This window comes from Vulpes vulpes, chromosome 6 (assembly GCF_048418805.1).
Source record: "Vulpes vulpes isolate BD-2025 chromosome 6, VulVul3, whole genome shotgun sequence".
In the NCBI taxonomy this organism is placed as follows: Eukaryota; Metazoa; Chordata; class Mammalia; order Carnivora; family Canidae; genus Vulpes; species Vulpes vulpes.
Genome location: NC_132785.1, coordinates 64,623,955 through 64,645,848, shown reverse-complemented (window position 1 = coordinate 64,645,848; position 21,894 = coordinate 64,623,955). Strand labels below are relative to the sequence as shown.

General features: G+C 53.2%; 2 protein-coding genes across 3 annotated transcripts in view; both read left to right on the top strand.

Annotated features, from left to right (window-relative positions):
- The window catches only part of SLC7A8 (solute carrier family 7 member 8), a 47,757-nt gene extending 40,663 nt beyond the window's left edge, over positions 1-7,094 (top strand). For both annotated transcript variants that reach the window (XM_026007530.2, XM_072761206.1), the window contains 4 exons: positions 610-706; positions 2,335-2,484; positions 4,328-4,505; positions 4,976-7,094. In XM_026007530.2, coding sequence (XP_025863315.1) covers positions 610-706; positions 2,335-2,484; positions 4,328-4,505; positions 4,976-5,133 — 583 coding nt within the window. In that variant the 3' untranslated portion in view covers positions 5,134-7,094. The remainder of the gene's footprint in view (positions 1-609; positions 707-2,334; positions 2,485-4,327; positions 4,506-4,975) is intronic.
- Positions 7,095-12,032: 4,938 nt separating this feature from the next.
- Positions 12,033-14,177, top strand: CEBPE (CCAAT enhancer binding protein epsilon). The gene is made up of 2 exons (XM_026007470.2): positions 12,033-13,066; positions 13,647-14,177. Exons 1-2 carry the CDS (start codon positions 12,557-12,559, stop codon positions 13,980-13,982), a joined length of 846 nt encoding a protein of 281 aa, XP_025863255.1. The 5' UTR covers positions 12,033-12,556; the 3' UTR covers positions 13,983-14,177.
- The last annotated feature ends 7,717 nt before the right edge of the window (positions 14,178-21,894 follow it).

Genomic DNA, 21,894 nt, shown 5'->3' with positions numbered 1-21,894 from the left:
CTGTCTTTCATGAATAAATAAATAAAATCTTAAAAAAAAAGAATATAAATATTTAGGGTACCTGCATGGACCAGTTGGTTAAACATCTGCCTTCAGCTCAGGTCATGATCCCAGAGTCCTGGAATCGAGTCCCACATCAGGTTCCATTCTCCATCCCCGCAGTGGCAACTACCTCCTGACTAGACTATCAATGTTTTTAAGGCTTTCTATGGACAGACAGTTTAGTCCCCATCTACCAAATAACCTATATCCCATGAGGATGGGGGAAGCCCATTTTTAAAGGGACTAAGGTCTTGTGAGACCTATAAACTGGAGGCACAATTATCAGTAACCCCAGGAGACCCAGACCATACTTAGGATCTCCATGTACCCAGAGTCCATCCATTATTCACTGGCTGCCTCTGGCTTGCCTGCACCTGCACTTATAAACATGGGTCCTGTGACAAGTGGGCTGGAGTGTGCATGAGAAGGTGGGTACCTGGTTGGGGTGGAGAAGATGCTCCTATGTGAGCAGAAGATGGGTATGGATAAGGGAGACTGGGCTGGGGAGGGAGCTTCCTTGGGTGGTCTCTGGGCCATCCCAGGCTGACCTGCTTTTCTCTCTACCAGGCTGTTCTTTGCTGGAGCCAGAGAGGGCCACCTTCCCAGCGTGTTGGCCATGATCCATGTGAAGCGCTGCACCCCAATCCCAGCCCTGCTCTTCACAGTAAGGGCCTCTCCTTCTGCCAGGCCTACCCACACCCTCCCTCTTTGCACTTGCTCTGAGCTAGGAGTTCACATTTCCCACGCACACCCCTGTCACCCTCCTGGTCCACTCCTAGGTTTCACTGAATCTTAGATAATCAGGCAGATGGTACACATGGGCTGTGTGAATATCAAGAAAAATAACAAGGAAAGACCCTGAGTCCTGAAACACCTTTAGGCTCTCACCCTGGCTCATTTCCATTCTCCCATCCTTTTGGGTCAGACTGAGGTGACTGTCTCACAACTCTATGGTCTCAGAAAGAAACCTCCTCTCTTGGCTCTCCCCTGCACCTGTTACCCACAGGGTCGCAGCTTCGGGCCCCCACTCCTGGCCAGTCTCATATACCCCCACCCCTCCCATCAGTCTTCATGCCCCAGGAGTCTCTGCCTGTCTGTCTCTCTGGCAACATCGCTAAAACAAATGCATCGTTACAGGTACATAAGAAAAATCATAAGAAAGGAAGACCAGCAACTAAAAATGGAGAAAAGGAAACTTGGAATAGGGAAGAAATAAGGATAGAATGGCCCAGAGTAGAATCATTTAGGGAGTAAAAAGAAAAAGCAAAGACTTGTCCCCACTGAGTCTTTTAATTTTTTTTTTCTTTCTGGATCCTGAAAAAAATATTGAAAATGACTTTGGTCCATCAGAGAAGCAGTTAGATCAGGACAACAGAACTCTCAGGAATCAAGTGCATTCATTGTACATTAGAGGGAGCTTCAGAATGTTCAGATACAGGACGAAGGCCTTCGTGATTGGTTAGCTGTGAAGGGTGCCTGGAGACCACCTAGTACTCCCAGGGAGACACAGACTTATTTCCAGTTTTAACCTTTGGTACAGTACTGTGACTGCAAGGCAAGTCCAGTCAGTATCTGGCTTATTCAACCATTAAAATCTTCTAGATTATTTTCACCATCAGATCTTACATGAGAACTGAATCTTTTGTTGGCATTAACAAATGAGCAGAGGGGCCAAACATGGTTCCTAGAGAGCCACGGAACTGATTTTGAAGTTGGATACTGGAGCCTATCAAGAATGTTATGAGAGTTTAATGAGTTAATATTTGTAGAACACTAAGAACAGGGCTTGCCACCTAGTAAATGCTTTATAACTATTTATGATAAAAAGAAATAAAAAGAGATAAAAAGATGACTCAGCCAGAAGAGGATGAGGGCAAAAATAAAGCTTTAATCTGTAGTTAACAATCTTCCCTAAGGTGTGGGGATGGTGGGGGGGGACCCACCTAAATTAGATTGAGCTACAACCAGCGAAGAAATATTTCCCTGAGCTAGTGCTGCTGGTGTGGCCAATCCAGTTGTTTACAGCCAGTATCTGTTCTGATTTGGTTAGTGCCTGTGCCATGCCACTGGTTAAATATTTTGATTATCACTCCTACAGTGAGAAAGAACTTCCTGGCACGAAAGGTGTTAGCAATGGCCAGGGTGACTATGGGAGGCTGCAAAGTCTCTATTTTGAGACAGTCATCATAAAATAGCATCATCTGCCTAGAGGCAGTCCCCTGACCTGTAAACAGCTCCACCAGCATCCAAATACCTTACTGATCACTGATGAGCTTCTCCCGTTCCCCACAGTGCATCTCAACCCTGCTGATGCTGGTCACCAGCGACATGTACACACTCATCAACTATGTGGGCTTCATCAACTACCTCTTCTATGGAGTCACAATTGCTGGACAGATAGTTCTTCGCTGGAAGAAGCCTGATATCCCCCGTCCTATCAAGGTGCGAGAACCTCCCCTTGAGATCCCTTCCCCTTCCTCTACTGGTCTTAGTGGCAGCTGAGATTTTTAATCAGCTTGTTCTCAGCTGCTGACCACAGATATGATCTACTATCCCTATGATGGGAGCAGACCCTTTGGACAGCAAGGGCCATGTATGAATGGGGACGGCATTTCCATTTTCTTTTCTTTTCTTTTTTTAAGATTTTATTCATTTACTCATTAGAGACACAGAGAGAGGCAGAGACACAGGCAGAGGGAGAAGCAGGCTCCATGCAGGGAGCCCGATGTGGGACTCGATCCTGAGACTGTGGGATCACGCCCTGAGTTGAAGGCAGGCGCTCAACCGCTGAGCCACCCAGGCATCCCCATTTCCATTTTCCACTGGAGACAGAACCAGAGCAAATTGTAGCTGGAAGAATAAGTTAGATTAAATGATACTTTCATCAGGTGGTTCCTTTGTTTTCTACGACTCTTATGAACTCCAGTTGATTTTTCAAGGCTTCCTATCTTTCCAATATTTCCCTGAACCCCCGGGTACAGCCAGTCTCCTCCTCATCCCTCCAGGTGTCTGAGTTCACTTGAGCTATGTCTCCATCCCAGAATGAGTTTCCTTCTCCCATTTGCCTATATCCAAATTAGAACCTTTGACCACATAGGCCTCATGTTCCTCCTCTTCCTTGAAGCTTCCCAGCCCACTGCAGCGCCCCACGAGCCTCCCTTTTTAAACTGCTATGGCCCTATATGTAGTAGGGTGCCTGGTGAGCCTACTGATGGCTGCAAGAGATAACTATGTGATGGGGATGAACGGGATTGCTCAGAACAAAATATGCAAGAGCGGTATAGGATCTCCTGCAAATTAGAGTACAGCCCTGAGCTATTTGAACCATCCTATTCTGGAAACAGAGGAGACTAGATCCTTCCAAAAGATTCTTCTAGCTAAGGAATTCCAGCTCTCCAAATCTGTTTTCCACCACCACCTTCCTACCACCCTTAGAAAGCCTGCTAGAGGGATGACAAGGTAGGATAACTCATCCCTCTCCCAACCCTTGCATACCCTCTGAGAGGAGATGACAAGGAAGAGAAAGGCAGCTGAATCTAGAGTCTTGAAGACTCTACTGGTAACTCCCACCTGTGGCCAACAAGATTGCCAACAAGCCCATAGAGCTAATGCTTCTTTCTGAATAAAATCAAGGCCCCAGACTACCTTATACTATGGTAGGTTTCCTGCCTTCTCAGAGCTTGGCAGACTTATCATCTCAGATTGCTTGAGAGAAAAACATTGAGACTGGTCCTGGCAAGAAAAATGGACATTTGCCATGTGGTGCCCAGATGAGAGCCCTACCTAGAACCAGGGAAGGGGAAGGAGCCTAATAGACCAGGCCACTTCCTTCTTGCCCCTCACTCATTTCTCCACCTTTCCTCCACTTTAGGTCCTCAGTATATATATATATATATATATATATATATATATATATATATAATCTCAGGATACCAGCAAGCTTATCGGTCCCCATGGGCTTCCCTGGCTGAGGCATAGATGATAAGGCCTTATTTGAGCCTGCCCAGGAGAAAAGAGATGGGCAGTGAGGATCATCCCCTCCCTAGTTTGCCCCTCCTCTACTGTCCCAGTACCTAAGTTTACCAATATTTATTGACATAGCACTTGATTTTCAGGGCTTAGGGTGTGGGAGCCACAAAGCTGAGTGAAGCCCAGCCTTTGCCCTCAAAGGTACTTCCCTGTGGGTTGAAAAGAAGGAGGAAAAAAAAAAAAGAAAAGAAGGAGGATGCCCTGATCCTGGTGAGCCAACAGAGTCCACATAGCTAATAGCATGTCTGCTCCACAGATCAACCTGCTGTTCCCCATCATCTACTTGCTGTTCTGGGCCTTCCTGCTGATCTTTAGCCTGTGGTCGGAGCCCGTGGTGTGTGGCACTGGCCTGGCCATCATGCTGACGGGAGTGCCTGTCTATTTCCTGGGTGTTTACTGGCAACACAAGCCCAAGTGTTTCAATAACTTCATTGGTGAGTTGTTAAAGGTGCCAGGTAGCTAGAAGATCTCCTCATCTGGGTTAGGTCTCTTGGTCTAGGAGGCTTAGGCTAGTGCACAGAGCTCTGGAGAAGAAGATGAAGCAGGAAAGGGTGGGTGCCTTCCCAGAGACTTCTGAGGAGAGGAGAACTGCTGATGTTCGCACACAGACCCTAATCCTGGAGGCATAGGCAACCTGACAGCCATTCTGCAGGAGCTGTTCTGAGTAGAGGCCAGTGGGGAGCCTCGAACTGGTGGTGCCCAGGCTTAGGGAAGGTGGGAGACTAGGGCAGTCTACTGGCTGCCCCGAGATCCAGGAGGAGACAAGGTGGCTGTCTCCTGGAATAGGAGTCTCCTGAGGACACTGGGAGCCCTACTGAGGCAACACCTGGCATAGGGGATTTTTGGTCTGCTTGGCCGGGTCGGTGGGATGCTCAGCACTGACCTGTTGGGTAACCTCCCATAGAGTCGCTAACCCTGGTGAGCCAGAAGATGTGTGTGGCTGTGTACCCCGAGATGGATGCGGGCTCGAGGACAAAGGAAACGAATGAGGACACAGAGGAGCAGCGGCAGCCCATCTACCAACCCACTGCCTCCAAGGACAAGGAACAGCCCCAGCCCTGAGGACTGCCATCCCCTCTCAGCTGGCTCCTCCCTCCTACACTCCCTCTTGCCCTCCTTTCCTGCCTGGGTCCCCCCAACACACACACACACACACACACACACACACACACACACACACCTCTGCTTCTGTCAAGCAGGGGCAGGACCTGGGTGTGTGTGATAAGAAACTATAAACAAAGACATTGACATTTGTACCCAAAGAACCAGCCTCTCAGCACCAGGGCCTGTATCCAACACCCTCACTAGGGCTGCTCTAAGCAGTGGGAGAAGTGTGGAGCTGCTGGGGATACCCTACAGGGCCTTCCGCACTCCTCCACTTGCATCCTTGGGAGCCCAGTTCAATACTGCCTTCCCCCCACCCCATTCCTGAGCCCAGCAGAGGCCTCTGCTCAGAGAACTGGAACGGAACAACAGTGAATCAGTTGGGGAGGGACAGACTCAAGCAAATCTGTCATCATTAAAGGTCAGCTAGAGAGAGCTATATCACCCTCCCTTCACTAGGGACCCAAGAAATCAGAGCGATACTTCCCTCTCACCCTCTCCTCTCACCCTCCTCATGGTAACATACCCCCACCCCAGCTTGGGCTCCCTGTCCAGAGCAAGGTTCCTGTCAGGACACCACCTCCCTACTGAGCTATGGACCAATGAGCAGGAGAACTGCCCCCTCCTCTTAGCCCCAAGCCAGGCCTGTGGAACAGATTGGGAAAGGCTCAGATTGCAGAAACCCAGCCCTGCCCCTCTCTCCTGCATCCTGAACCCCACTCGGTGCCAAAGCTTCTTGAAGCCAGAAAGTCTTCTTATTTTCAATGTAGTGGACATTTCTTTCCTAATGGCAAAGCTGCTCAGCTCCTCCTCCCTCCCTGCTCCACCGAGGAGCGGTCACTCCATTACCCCTGCAGCTACACCCCCAACACACCCCCATGGAGCCAGCACTGCCAGCACCCCCATCATGCCCTCATTCTCCTCTCCGGCTTGGCTGTGGGACCAACTGGTGTGAGGGCTCCCTCAGCCCTTCAGGCCCGAAAGCCAAGCCAAATCAGCCTTAAATCGCCTCCCATCCAAGAACTGGACCTAAAAATACTCCCTGATTTCTAGCCCTCAGGACAGACTTGGTATGAAAAACCTTCCTGGAATGGAGGGTGCTTTCTCACCCACCTCCCAGAAGTGCCCATCCCCTAACCTCGGAGACTGGGGAGGGAGTGTCTTCTGAAAGCCAGTTCCTTCTTCCTCCCCCAACCCCAACACCCCCCTTTCTGGTCCCACCGCTGCCCCCTGTCTTCAGACAGCCTCCCACGCAGGATGAAAGGGCAGTGGCTGAAGGTACCCATCTTGGAGACACGTTCTCTTCTGGCCGTCCTGTGGGCAGAGGGTGCCTTTCCCTGCCCTCCAGAGGAAGGCCACCGTGTTTACCCTGGGCCTTGCGGCCTCCCTGCCATACCTGCTGTGCTAAGCAGGAGTCCCCCCTTCCCTACCTCCACGTACTATCTGCTTAGACTAGAATATGTGGGGAATCCTCCTGGCTTGCTTGGCTCTCCCAGCTTCCCTCCTCACCTGCCTGACACCCCTACCCCCTCAAGGTTGGTGAGATGTCAGGTTTAGTTTGAGTTCTGGTCCCTTCTGAGTGGACCCCAGGTAGGCTGGGGCTGGCCCCTGGTGGGTCAGGGGACCATCCTCTTGTTCCCTCTTCTCATTCCTCCAACCTCCATCCCTCCTTCAATTGTTGGGGTTTATTTGTCTGTTTGTTTCGTAAAGTGAATGCCTTACTTTTTGGATAAATATTTTTGAAGCTGGCATTTTTATTTCTTTTGGATTTTTTAATGTAAGGTTGTTTGGGATGGGAAAGGCATTAGTTATACCTGGAGAATAATCTTCCGTTGTTGAGTTGGTTTAGAGTTAGAGTTTGTTTTGTGGAGGGTTTTTTTTTTTTTTTTCTTTTGATGTAATAAAATTTTAAATGGAAATGAAGGTGGTGGTGGTGACAATTCAATGGTCTTCTGAGACAGAGTCCCCAGGCATTTCCTATCTTCATCAGGAGGTCTCTGGTTGCCAGGTTCCTTCCAGGATGACATTCCCAAAAGCCCTTGCTCTGTCCCAGGGACCTGGTGCCAGCACATTCAAACATCTATCTCTCAGGTTTTAGGGGGAGGAGTTGGTTTTTGTTTTTTAACTACCTCTCATTTCTTCAGTGAAGTCACAAAGTGTTAAGTAAGTTCCTGCTCTGTGCACTGCATTGAAAGCCTGGAAACTAGCTAGGGAGAAGAACCACGTTACTGCACAGGTGGGAAGGTGGAGGACAGCACCGAGCTGAGTGGGGGGAGGCAGAGGCAGAGTGGCTCCAAAACTGCTCGGCAAAGACTTCTGGCCCTGGGGCAGCTGGCACCAAGTAGGAAAGGAAGGGACGGGCTGAGCCTGTGGAGAGATGCCAGGGGGACTTAGGAAAGCACCCAGCCAGACCCAAGGGGTTTGACAGGAGGGATTAGGAGGTGAGGCGGAGTCCCCTCAGCTGCATGGACTCGAATGAGAGAAACGTGTCTAGTCAAGGACTAGGAACGCTGTTGAGTGAAGACAAAGGAACAGGTACAGTAGGGACACATCTGCTGGTGATTTAGGGTTAATTGCTGGAGGAAGTTGATGGGATTAGACCCAGTCCTTGCTTGGAGTGCCTCCTTTGTGGGCAGCTCTCCCTGTTGCCTGACCTGGGGTGGCAGTACTCCAGAGACAGCACTTCTGACAGACATGGGCGGGGGGCGGGGTGTTATGACATCATCCTCCACCATCTGGGATACGTGAGGACACAGGCAGACAAGACGCCTCCACTCCCAGTCCCGGGCCAGCCCCAACACTCCTCATCTGTGGCTGGCATTCTTCTAGATGCCGGAGGTGTGCCAGTCACAGGGGCACAGAGGCTTGGCTCTAATTTCCAGGTCAGCAGCCACTAAACAGCTGTGTGTCCTTGGGCAAGTCACTTAACCTATTTAGCACTTTTTTAAAAAAGAAAAGGGTAGGGGGAAGGATTGAACCTAATCAAAACCAAGCAGAGGCCAGTCTTATGCAAGAGGCTGTTCTCCAGGTCTCAAATCCACCCTTTTGAACCCCCTCTTCCCCACTACACACACTTTTCCTTTCCATGGGCTGCCAGCATATTCTCCATGTTGCCCCATTGCCCTCTCCAGTGCCTCCTCACACTGTGGAGACAATTGTTCCTCCTATCCGCCACCACCAGCAGCAGCTCCCCACTCCCCTATAAAGTGACACGTGCTGATCTTTTTAACCTGGTCAATGGGCAAATGTGGGTCTCTCCCAGGACAATGTGCATTTATTTTTAACCTGGGCCTTTACCCTGTCTTAACCCTGTCAGCCACTTTAATGGTAGGAATTCAGATGCTCAGACCTTAGGAAATTTGGAGGTCACTGAAATTGTGGTTCCCTAAGCATTCATTTGTTAGTCACACAACACACCTGATGACCGTTGTGTCCAAGGAGTTTGCTGTGTGCCGTGAGAATAGCAAATTATCCCTGAGTTTTCCAAGTCAGCACAGACGTCAAATACTTTGTTCCATGGTCTCCATAAAAATACTCATACTTGGCAATCCACCTTCCCTTAATTTTAATTCGGGCAATATGGTCACTACAGCTGAAGGGGTCCAAAAAATGCATCTGACCTTACCCTCGAGGAGCCCACAAGGAAAAGAAGGCAAGGACGTGCCTGGCACATACGTGTGCACTTTGGGGCCCTGCTGACTGCCCGCTCCATGGGGGCTGTTGCAGGCAGGAGCTGAATCTTCCAGGTCCCCAGTGCCTGCCCAGGGCCTGGTACCTATGTGCCCAAAAATGCCTGTCAAATTGAAGCATCAGGTGAGGCTACAGATAGTGTGTCTGTTTAAAACACCCAGATAAACCACAGGGGATGGTGAGAGGAAGGGCAGAAAAAGACTGAGCACTCACTGAGACCAGTTGCTCTCTATGCATTTTCTCAAAGTTTAATTAAAGGGGAGCCTGAATGGCTTGGCTGGTTGAGCATCTGTCTTGGCCTGGGTCATGATCCCAGAGCCTCCATAGGGGGCTCCCTGCTCCCCAGGGTGTCTGCTTCTCCCTCTGCCCCTAACTCTGCTTGTGCTCTCTCTCTCTCTCTCTCTCTCTCTCTCTCTCTCTCACACACACACACACACACACAAATAAATACAATCTTAAAGAAAAGTTTTTGTTTCTTTAAAAGATTTTATTTATTTATTCATGAGAGACACACAGAGGGAGGAAGAAACACAGGCAGAGGGAGAAGCAGGCTTGATGTGGGACTCCATCCCAGGACCCCTCCATCATGACCTGAGCTGAAGGCAGACCCTCAACCACTGAGCCACCCAGGCATTCCCCCGTAAAATTTAATTAAACAATCCAACAAAGTAGATATTACTACTGCTATTTTACAAGTAAGATAAGTAATTTGCCCGAGGTCAGCAAACTGAGAAGTGACAGAGGCAGGATTTAAGCCCAGGTATCTGTGACGCACCACCACCACCACGCTTGGCTGCCTCCTTGCTGGAAGGACCTGGTGAAGAGGGTGACCTTTAAACTGAGTTAGAGTCACTAAGGTAATACACATGCATTGTTTCCATTAAGGAAAACAGCAACCAAAGCAGCAAGGAGAAAATGACCCCGCTGACCAGGAAGGGCTGCTTTTCACTCCTGAGGAACTCCACAGAACCCAAGAACCCCCCCAACCCCCAGCTCTTGTCTGGCACTGCCCTCCCAACCCTGTTCCTGTCCAGTCCCCCACCTCCCCTGCCCAGACATCCAGAATGCCGCCTGCCCCCTCCAAACCCCTCGGTTACTGGGAAACATGATGTCAGTACTCCAGCAACGTCAGTCAGCCACCAGCCTGGGAGGTGAGGGCCCCGAGATCCTTTATCTCCTCAGCCTTTCTCATTTCCTGCGGCTCTATTTGCACACTTCCCAGCTTCCTCCAGTGCCCAGCGCCCAGTACCCAGTCTGTGGGCTACTGACGCAGTCTCCCCAGCACCCGCACCCCAGGCAGCTGACTGAGGGCAAACAGGGCTCTGTGAGTCACACACAGCTCCCCCTTTCCCTGTCCCTTCTTGCCTGGGGGTTTCATTAGCCCACTGCCCTGTCGTCCCCCCCACCCCAGATCAATGCTGCGTCCTTGTATGACCTTGGGCCTGGGGTTCAGCCTCTCGGCCTTGTTTCCCCTCTTTTATAAGGCGAAGATAAAATGCCCTCGGTCTTCCTACTGTTATAACTCACAGAGAAACGGTCAGCATGCAAAAGTGAATGCCTCAATGACCAAAAAAGCATAACCCCAGAAAATGCCAGGCCTTAACCATCATCATTCCTTCAGAATCGGAGAGGGCTAGAATTTCTCTGCGTTGAGACAGGGCCCTGCCCTGTCTTCTCAGCTTGCCCACACCCCGAGTAACTGCACTGCAAGCCCCCACCCCGTCAGGATTCCCCTTCCTCCTCCTGGAGGCCCAGCAGGGGCCTGCCCTCGCCGGGGCTGTGGAAGGCTGCCCCCTGCCGCCCACCTGATGCCAGACCGCAGCAGCCCCTCAAGTCCCGAATTCTGGACCCATACTGCCGCCTGGAGGTCAACGGAGGCACTCCTGCCAAACCGAAGTCGTTCAGCTCTGGTACCCGGTTGACGCAAGGTCCTTTGAAACGGAGATGGGACAGAAACCTCCTCATCTGGCCCCTGAGATGTGTCTCCAGGATGCACACAGGTCTCCCCATGTCAGGTCAGGGCTTTGGGAGAGAGCATCTCCAGTTGTGCACAGAAGGCTCCTGGGGTAGCTGGGGTGGTAAGGAGGGAGGGAGAAGCTAACTAGAGGGGTAACTGGCCCAACGTGAGGGCAGTTTATATCTGCAGACTTTATTTTAGCGTCCAATGCCACACATTATCGCCACTGTGGCCTGGGCCTTGGTGAACCCTACTTATTAAACCTCCTGGCCTCCATGGGCTACTCACAGCATTTGCTAGTGATAAAAGAGCCAGCAACTCGTTTCTGTGGCCTTTACTTTTCTGGACCTATCGTCCCTTTTTGTAGGTGACGGTCTACAAGTAAAAACAGAGCCAGAGCAGCGCCTCTAACAGGAGATGGTGGGGAGTTCCCAGAGGAGAAAGAAAAGGGAAGGTCTGAGAAGGGGCCGAGCATGAGATCAGAGGCGTGGAGCACAGGCTTCTCCTGGAGACCCTGAAACTGTCCCAGGAAGAGACGATGACAAAACAGAAGGCTTCTCAAGCCTCACAAGAGGAAGTGGGCCTGAGAGACACGCATCGAGGTCAGAGAACGGCCATGCAGAAGGAAAGACAGCAAACCGAGCTGCAGTGAGCGCGGAGCCCTGCAGCCTGAGGCACAGGAAACAAGGCAGAGCCCCCGGGACCAGCGCAGGGGCAGGTGCCAGCCTGAGGCTCTGGCCGCGCAGAGCAGTTGGACGAGAGGCCGCGGGAGCCACCAGAGGAGTGCAGCTGTCGGCTCCTAGGGCTGCAGCCTGCCTGGCCTGGGGCGCGGGGCCGAGTCCTGAGCAGGTGCCTCAGCCAAGCCTTGGCAATCAGCAACAGCGCCAGGCTTCGAGGGCCACCCAGGGCTAGAGCACAAGAGGGTTTGGGTTGTGGCAGACCCTGCACAAAAACGCAGCAAACAAGCGTGCTTTGCACCACAGGGCCCCACGTAGGGCTTGGTCCCAGAACCTATCACTAGAACCCCCTCCAACAGCGCCCTCTGGCCTGCACCCAGAAGAATGCCCTGGGGGTGGGGCTACAGAAGGAACTGACTGCCCCCCCCCCCCCCCGGGGGTAGGTGGAGCTCAGCCTTGGGGGAACCTAGAGGGAGGCGTGCCGAGGGAGGAGTTCAACTCAGGCTGGGGGTCGGCACTGGATGAAGGTTTTCTCTGTTCATTCTGACTTGGCACCTCATTCTGCACAGAACTTTTCGGAAGTCGGAGGGAGAAGGACATTCAGAGAGAGGTGTTGCCCTCAGCGAGGACTCTGGAATCCCCTGGACTCAAGAGGGGGTGGGGGGAGGCATCCCCAGAAGCATCAGCTCCCAGGCATCTCAGAGCCCTGGCTTGGACCCTGACCAAAGAGCTCTCCCAAAGGCTACATAGGCCAGGGGCCCCATTTCTCTAAGCCCCCGCATCCCTCCCTCCGGGGTGCACCCTTCCCCTCCCTGAGTCACCCCAGAGAGAGAGGGGGGAAAAAAGGGAAGAGAAAAGAGACATTGACTACAGAGGAAGGAAAAGCAAACAGCAGAGGAGGGAGAAGAGAGGCCACGCAGGAGTGGGTGACAGAGGAGAGGGCAGATCTAGGGCAGATCTAGGGCAGGGGGAGTGAGGGAGAGGGCAGACAGAGCATCCCAGAGGGTGCCCCAAGAGCAGGGCGGCAGGGGCGGGGAGCAGAGGGGGCGGGCCGGCCATGTCCCACGGGACCTACTATGAGTGTGAGCCCCGGGCTGGCCAGCAGCCACTCGAGTTCTCAGGGGGCCGAGCGGGGCCTGGGGAGCTGGGGGACATGTGTGAGCATGAGGCCTCCATCGACCTCTCTGCCTACATTGAGTCTGGGGAGGAGCAGCTCCTCTCTGACCTCTTCGCGGTGAAGCCGGCACCTGAGGCCCGAGGCCTTAAGGGACCCGGAACCCCTGCCTTCCCCCACTACCTGCCGCCTGACCCTCGGCCCTTCGCCTACCCCCCACATACCTTCGGCCCTGACAGGAAGGCGCTGGGGCCTGGCATCTACAGCAGCCCAGGGAGCTACGACCCCAGGGCTGTGGCCGTGAAGGAGGAGCCCCGGGGGCCAGAGGGCAGCCGAGGGGCCAGCCGTGGTGGCTACAATCCTCTGCAGTACCAAGTGGCACACTGTGGGCAGACGGCCATGCACCTGCCCCCAGCCCTGGCAGCACCCAGCCAGCCCCTGCGCGTCCTCAAGGTAAGAGCAGGTCAAATCTCGTCCCCGCCCCCCGGAGGCTGGAGGGAGGCCCAGTGCTGGTGGGGGACCCTGCGCTCCCACCGATGCTAACAGGTCCCTGTGTGATGTTGCTCTGTGAGACCAACCCACCCCCAAACCCTCTGCGCCTCCCTGTGAATGCACTCTCCTCCTGAACCCCAGCGCGTGGCTGAATCCCGGAGTGTCCTGCAGGCCCTGTGGCCAGCCGACCTGCCCTGACCTCAGGTCCCACCAGCTTCTCTGCTGCCCATCAAGCCCTTTCCTCCTGTCTCTCTGCCACCTGCTTCTAGAAGAGGAAATGCCTGCAGATCGTAGGACTAGGGACTCAAGATAGATTGAAGGAAAGTGGTTCTCAGACCATGTGGGAACATGAAGGGGAGTTTTGGTCAGAGCGGGGGACCCTCTACACGCGGCTGGGCATTCCCTGAGAGCCAACAGCTGGCTCTGGATCCCATATCTCTTCAATGCCCAAGTGTGCTCGGGCTGCTGGGATTCCCGCCCGGCCTCCACTCCGCTGCCTGGCCAGCTCTCACCTGAGGTCCCTTTGTGCCTTCCCCTCCAGGCCCCTGTGGCCACCGCCGCACCCCCCTGCAGCCCCCTCCTCAAGGCACCATCCCCGGCTGGCCCCTCACACAAAGGCAAGAAGGCGGTGAACAAGGACAGCCTGGAATACCGGCTGCGGCGGGAGAGAAATAACATCGCCGTGCGCAAGAGCCGGGACAAGGCCAAGAGGCGCATCCTGGAGACACAGCAGAAGGTGCTGGAGTACATGGCGGAGAATGAGCGCCTCCGCAGTCGTGTGGAGCAGCTGACCCAGGAGCTGGACACCCTCCGAAACCTCTTCCGCCAGATCCCTGAGGCTGCCAACCTCATCAAGGGCGTGGGGGCCTGCAACTGAGCCCGGCTGGCAGACTGTGGCACCAGCCCCTCACCCCACCCCGCCCCCCTGGCCCAGCCTGACCCTGGGATCCTGCCCTGCTGAGGCCCTAGAGCCCCTCATGGGCCAAGCCTAACACAGAGACCATGGACAACTGGCAGCGGGTGGCTGGGGGGAGGACAGATGCCAGCATAATGATTCTGTAGCTGAATAAAATTGCACTATGACTCAGCAATGGGCCTGGACACTGGGCCTGGGGGTGGCAGGGGAGGGGGGTGCGTGTGTGGCATGAGGGCTTCAAGGGTGGAGAATGTGCGTGGCTGGGTCTGCTACCTCTTGGTTCCATGGCCGTTTAAATGAATGCCCAAGAACCCAGACACACTGCCCCAGCACATCGCATGGTCGGGCAGGGCATCTGCCACTCTGCTCCTCTCTCCCCCTGCCCCTACCCCAACCCACTCCACCCTTCTGGAATGAAGATACCCCATGCCTGCAACCCCCACAGGACCTGGAGCAGTCTCTGGATACTTCCCTGACTGAGTTCTGTGGCTTGTGGGGAGATCCCAGCACCACCCAGTCCCTTATGCCTAGGCCTGAGAACCCCAGCACCTTGTAATAGAGGTCTGGAAGCTCCTGTCCAGATGGCTCTGCCATACTTATGGTCCCCTAGTTCTGAATCCGGGACTCAACCCCTTCTCTCCAGTTCTACAACTTGAGGCCACCAGGCTGACATCCTCTAGTGGCTTCCTCATTGTCCCTCATTCACTGGGGCTGGGGTTCCCCCATAGCACTTGCCTGGGGGAGGACTCCAGTGGGATAGGCCTTGAGACCTGTGTATATAAGAGAAAGTTGATAATGAGAACAGTCCATCTCTGCCAGTGAAACCCCTCATGCAAAGTGTTTTCTCTTTCATAGAGCTCCAGCCCAAGAGCCTCCTTCTGCATCTCCCACCAGGTTTTACTATTTGTGTGACCCAAACCAGTTACCTCTCTCTGTGCCTCAGTTTCCCTGTCTGCACCATGGGGGTAGCATCAGTACCCACCTCACAGTGTGGTTATGTACATACACAAACATGGCCTGGCACATGGTAAGATGAATATTCGTCATTATTCCGTTTTGCTGGCACGGAAAGGACCTAGGGATCTCACCTAAACTTCTCGTTCTGCAGGTGAGGAAACTGAGATCTCAAGGGGAGAAAGGGACTTAGCCAGAGTCACATGGTTGCTTAGAGGCAGAGCCAAATAGCTCCAAAAAAATCACAGATCTTAAGAAGTGCTGGAAGAGACCTCAAGGGATCATCTGGTGGGCTTTGGCCTCAGACGAACAAGATAGTGTGAGCCGCATCTTACAGATAAAGCAGCTGAGGGCCAGAGGGGATAAGAGACATTCTCTTGAAGCTCTCTCAGTCCCTTTGCTGCATTAGCACGTGGCACCTGGCTCCACTCCATGCTCACAGCCTTCCCACAGAGGCACACAGCACCGGGCGGGCCTGACAGTCCCATTCAGTAAGTAACCAGGGACGGTGGACAGAGCCGGAGACGTGAGCCACAGGACACGCTAGTCTCTCTTTGACCACTGATGATTTTGTAGGCCACCCTCTGAGAAAGCCTGAGTTAGATATCAAGGAATAACTTCCTTTTTAAAAAAAAAAAAAAATTTATTTACTTATTCATGAGAAACACAGAGAGAGGCAGAGACACAGGCAGAGGGAGAAGCAGGCTCCATGCAGGGAACCCGATGTGGAACTCGATCCCGGGACCTCAGGATCACACCCTGGGCCCAAGGCAGACGCTCAACCACTAAGCCACCCAGGCACCCCTCAAGGAATAGCTTTCTGAGACAGGGAGAGAGACAGGGTCCTCCCAGTCTCCACTCTGTCTCCCACCCTTGCCCCATCGCCACATCTCCAGCGACAGAGACTTCATACACTTCGGGCATCCGTGTGCACTGTGGCTGCCTCACTCAGGACTCAATTCCTTTCTTGCCTTTGCCTTTGTGTCCCTCAGGCACCCTCTCCTTCATCTGTCCCTGGATCCACTGCCCCAGATCTGGTCTGGGTAGATGGGTATGAACCTCACTGGATGGTTAATTCTATTCCCTCACCCTTGGGGCCTCCCAAGTTCGTAAGGGGAGGTGCCTGTCTCTGTCTATGTGGATGCCCGGGAGAATCCCGCGCCTCCCTTTCCTAGCCCAGGGGATCGGGTTGCATAAGGGGGGTTTGTACAGAACAGGATAAGTGACTCAACCTCCGGATTTCCTCCTCTCAGCTCGAGACCACTACCCCTTGACTTATTTTCAAGATTCTGGGTGATGGGACCTGGGTGGCTTCAGCATCAACCCCATGCTGCTTTCCCACAGCTCTGGACTGGGTCTCCTCCCAGCCCCCCACCCACCCTGCGGCTCCTCAGGGCAGGTGCCTGGGGCACCAGGGTTGGTGAAGAATCACAGTCCCACCCTGAGAAAGGAGCATACCTGGTCCCTGCATGATGATAAGTGGCAAGCATGCCCTGATCCTCTGGCAGATCATGTCCCAGGGAGATGACAGGTAGCCAGAAGCCACACTTTCTGCAGGAGGTTTTTAACCTGACCTCAGTTGGTTTGGATCAAAGTCATTTGTTCAACAAGTATTTGCTGAGCATCTTGCCTGTGCTGGGCCCTCGAAAGGTGCTGAGAACCCTGTGGTGACCTAGACAGACCCAGCTCTTGGCTGAATGGGTAGGAAGCTAAGGCAATAAGCAAATGCACTGAGTGTCTTCCTTTGCCCTTCTAGGTCCCCTCTACCCCAGGTCATCCTGCTGTGTTCCAGGAGGGACAGGACATTGGAGGGCAGCAGGAGGGTCAACTCGAGTGCTTCTCCCCCAGCTCTCTCCTGTCACGACGGGCACCCTCCACTGCCTCCTCTCACAAGATCCCTGCCCTCTGGCCTCAGGCGCAGTAATGGAGCTAGCCAGTTTCTTCATCATTCCTTGCAGCTTTCCCCCAAACCCTTCCTTCACGCCTCTACAAAGCACCTTCAGAAAATTCACTAATTACTTCATTTGGGGAAACCAAATAAACAAGCAGGGGAGCACCTGGGTGGCTCAGTGATTGGGCCTTCGGCTCAGGTAGTGAGATCTGGGGGTCCCAGGATCAAGTCCCATATCAGGTTCCCCATAGGGAACCTGCTTCTCCCTCTGCCTGTGTCTCTGCCTCTCTCTCTGAGAAGGAAGGCTATTTGGTGATACCGGGAAGAGAGAGGAAGCTGCCCAAGGTGAGCCAGCCAAGGTCAGTCCTGCAGTGGCTGCTTGTGAAAGCTGCTCCCCTGCTGGTGCACACCTCCCCACCCCACCCTCCATGGATTGCCACACGCCTGGGCCCCCAGGGCCCCCATCCCGGTGTTGCAAGATCCCGGTTGGGGTTGTGGGGGTGGAAAGGGGCCCCTACCTCCACCCCTACCCTGCGCCAGCCAGGGAGGGGGCTATGGGATGCAGGGGGCTGTATGGGAGATCCTGAAGCAACCATAACCAAGGCTGGCTGAGGGCCTGTGCACCTCCCCTTCGCTGGCCCCCAGTAAACACACTTCTCCTTTCCTGTGCTCTTCCCAAGTAGGGATGGTCTGACTTGGACAGGACTCCCGACTGGCCTGTCGGTGAACGGGCACTATAAGCAGACCTGGGCCCAGAAAAAACTTCAGTGGCATGGAAGGAGTTCCCTGAAGCTACCCTGCTGGAGATGGGGTGGGTATTTTTAGAGCAAAATGGCTGCAACTGGCTGTCAATTCTGACTTTTGGAGTAGCAGAAGGGTCCTAGGACTTGGGAAAAAGCAGGCTTTCCACCAGGGAGAGCCCCACCTACAGAGCTCCAGCCTTCCCCTTTGGTTTATAGAAACAGAGATCTGAGGTAGGTAGAGGCAGGCTGCACACAGAATGGCTCTCTGACACCCCACAAGCCAAACTTTGCTCCAAGGCCCCAAACTGTCCAAACCTCTGTTGCCCCCCACACCTAGCACTGCTGCCCCTGGCCAGGCCATCCCACCTTGCTGCAATCGGGACGGTTTGCAAAACGCCTGCTCGCTCCCGCTTTGTCACCATCTGAGGTTAGGGCTGCGCTGGGGAGATAAGCCCAGGCCCCACCCGCCGTCCAGAGTGAGCAGCCGGCCTGCTGCAATCGGGACGGTTTGCAAAACCCCTGCTCGCTCCCACTCTGTCACCATCTGAGGTTAGGGCTGCGCCCCAAGATAAAGTCTAGCCCCGCCCCAGGGCTGGGCCTCCAAACCTCTCAAGCAGTGTGGCTAAAAGACAGAACTCCTGGGAAGCCACTCAGGGTCTGGCAGCCTCACTCAGGCCCAGCACAGAGATGCCTCTGCCTGGTCCTCCCCTCCCTGCTTCTCCCCTCCACCCCTAACCTCACCTCTGAACACCTCATCCTCATTACTGCCCTCTCCCCACACTAGCCATCAGCTCTTTTCACCTTCTACCTCCCATCCCCACCCTCCGTCCCTGCTCATCCCTCCTGTCTCCACACCACACCCATTCCCATATTCATTTGCTCAAAAATTACTTATAACACCTACGCCAGGCTGGACACTTTGCTTGTTATAGAAGCTACAGGGTGAACAAGGAGAAGAGTACCTGCCCTCATGGGGCTTACAGAGCCACGACAGGGAGAGACATGCACAATAAATTGATGATTCCAAACAGGCTGTGCTATGTGGCCAAAGTAAAGGGGTGCATGGGACGGATGTTATAATCAGGGCACCTGACTTAATGGTGAAGGTCCGATGAGGCTTCTTTGAGGAAGTGCCACACAGATGTCTAAGAGGTAAGGAGTCACACTGGGCACAGACTTCTCTGGGTTCCCAGCACAGAAATACATACGAAGTCCCCGGGCAGGCCCTTCCTGGTCACTGACCAAGGAAGTCTGAGACCAAGTCAGAGGGGGACTGAGGCCACGTCTCCGGATGGTGGAATCCAGAGCATGAGAGGGAGGAACCATCTCCCAAAAGAAGAGGACATTTCCTGTCCTCGAAGAAGACAGAAGGGACTGCAGCAAGCATAGATGCATCCCCAGGCCGGATGCAGCAGGCGGTGCCACTTCTGCCTAATGGCTCTGTCTCCACCTCACCAGGACTCAAGGGGACTGCCAGCCACTGAGCAGCCTGAGGAGCAGGCTTAAAGGTGTTAGACCCCGGGGGTCAAGATTTTGTTCCTTTTTTAAAATATTTTTTAAAGATTTTATTTACTTATTCATGAGACACACACACAGAGAGAGAGAGAGGCAGAGACACAGGCAGAGGGAAAAGCAGGCTCCATGCAGGGAGCCTGATGCAGAACTCCATCCCAGGACTGCTGGATGACGACCTGAGCCAAAGGCAGACGCTCAAACACTGAGCCATCCAGATGCCCCAGGACTGAGATTTCTGACTTGAGAGCACCCTGTTGAAGTCAGTGATGACAACAGAGTGACAACAGGCTGACCTCTCTGGGGACCACCCTCAGTGGTCCTTAGCTGCTTGGGGGGGGGGGCAGGATGCAGAGGGCAGACAGTGAAGAGGAGTGGGGGGCACTTTTGAAGGAGGGATTTGGTGATGAGTCTGAAACCCAAGGTGGAAAACGAAAAGACAGGAAGGGCCAGCGGTTCTTCCATGAGCCCCTAGAACAGCTGCAGTGAACGGCTTGAGCAAACAAACCGTAAGGAAAGGAGATCATATCAGAGAGCATGATGCTCGATTCAGTTATTTCATAGGTGCTGCAGCCTCTGGTGATGATAAGGCTCCTAGGAGTGGCTTACTAAAGTGGAATGAAGAATGTTCGAGACAGGCTAATGAAGGAACTGAGAGGTCAGCATGCTGGATGGAGCATCCACATGAGCAATGACACCACCAAGACATGCTTTGCTCACCACCATCCTCTCCCACACCCTGTCTTCATCCTAGCTTGCCTCCACCTCCTCTTCTTCCTCCTTAGCATCCTCACTCCATGTACCTAATCTCCTCCCTCTGCACCCTCATCTCACCTCATCCCATCCCGTCCCCTCCACTTTTGCTCTGTGGTTGCCCCACCTCATCCTTTCCTACCGCTTCTTCCCTCCTGCCTCCACCTGTCGTCCCCACCCCCCTCTTTTTCATTCTGTTCCTCTGAGATCATACTTTTACTCTCCATGCTGTGCCCTTGAGAACACAGTGGGAGGCATGGTGGGTTAAACTCCACATTGGGCATCTACCCATGCTGCCTAATTTTGCTGTGCCCTAGTTGTAAAATTGGGGTAATTACAATCATACCTACTGTGGAAGGTTGCCGAAAGGAATACACGTCTAAAGTGTTTGCTAGGGGCCGCCTGGGGGGCTCAGTCGGTCAAGCATCTGCCTTTGGCTCAGGTCATGATCTCCGAGTCCTGGAATAGAGCCCCACATCGGGCTTCCTGCTCAGCAAGGGAGTCTTCTCTCTCTGCCCCTGCCCATTCTTGTGTTCACTCTCTTGTTCACTCTATCTCAAATAAATAAATAAATAAACAAACAAATAAATAAATAAATAAATAAAATCTTTAGAGTGCTTGCAAGATGTCTGGGCACAAAGAGAATGCTCAAATAACTGTTATTCTCACCCTCTCTCCTTACCTCCTCTCTTTCCTCCCAGCCACCTTCCCACCTCCATTATCCCTCTGTGCCTACTTAACACCTCTTCAAAGAGGCACAGGCGAATCAGACTCAGCCCCTGCCCACAGTCTAGCAGGGAACAAGCACAAAAATAAATGTCAGGAGAATATAATAAGCGCCACTTGAAAGATGTGAAAGAACAGCTATTGGATGACAGAGGCGATGCAAACCACCTCTGCTCAGAGGGGAGTAAAGAAGAAATCTCAGCAGGCAGAGACCCTCGCAGCTGGCTCTGGAAAGACGAGGAAGAATTTGCCAGGCAAAGTCAGGAGAGAGATATTCCAGCAGAAGAAACACGAGGTGTTTCTTGTGCTGTTTCTGTTGGGAGGTATGAAGTTCTGCACGCATGTGTGAAGAACCGGATAAACCCCTGCCCTGGAAGCGGCGCACCCTCCACGCAGCGGCCACAAGGGGGCAGCAAAGCATTAGGCGTGACAGCTGCGGGGCGAAAACCTGAGGCGAGCCCCACGGATGTAGACTCCTTTGGGCCAATCCTGACCCAGAGGGGTCCCCCCCAATCTGGACACCCAGCCAGGAAAAAAGGAAAAAGAGGCATATGACACGTGGAGAAGAAGGTTTGTCTTAGAAAAAGAACAAGAGTCCCCCTAAAGATTTATACACATGGCCATGTTGAAAGTGATGTGACTTGGTATTTTATCATGAACCCAACGGACACTGTTCTCAGGGCTTTACAAACTTCTTTTTTTTTAAGTGAGCTCCGTGCCCAGAGTGGAGCCCCATGTGGGGCTCGAACTCATTACCCCAAGATCAAGTCAGACATTTAACCAGCTGAGCCACCCAGATGCCCCTTAAAGTCTTTGCTTTCTCCTCAAAGCAACCTGGTCAGGTAAGTACAATCACCTGTCTTTTGCAAATGGGCACCTGGAGGCATTCGACCATAGTCACCTAGGTGGAAAGTGGCAGAGTTGGTCTGGCTCCAGTGTTTGGCTGCCTCCCTTGCCACAGGTCTGGTATATCAACGTATAAAATCCAGCCTCCCTAGGAAGTCAGCAGCCATTCTGTAAACTCTTAGCCTGTCTGTAACTAATTAGCTGTGTTGCTTTCCATCATTTTACCCCTGACCTGTTTCCTCAAAAGTTAAGCGACTGGGGGTTTGGGTCTGCTCCTTCATCCACCAACTGATAACTAGGCCCTCTTGACTGTGCCGAGCGCTGTGGCTACAAAGCCAGCCAGGAAGCAGGTTTGCCTTGAAGGAGTGCAGGATGTGAAGGGAGAGCCGCCAAGCCAGTGATTATTGCAGAAGAGGAGGAGAGAAGCCCCTCCTGTGAAGTGGGCTCC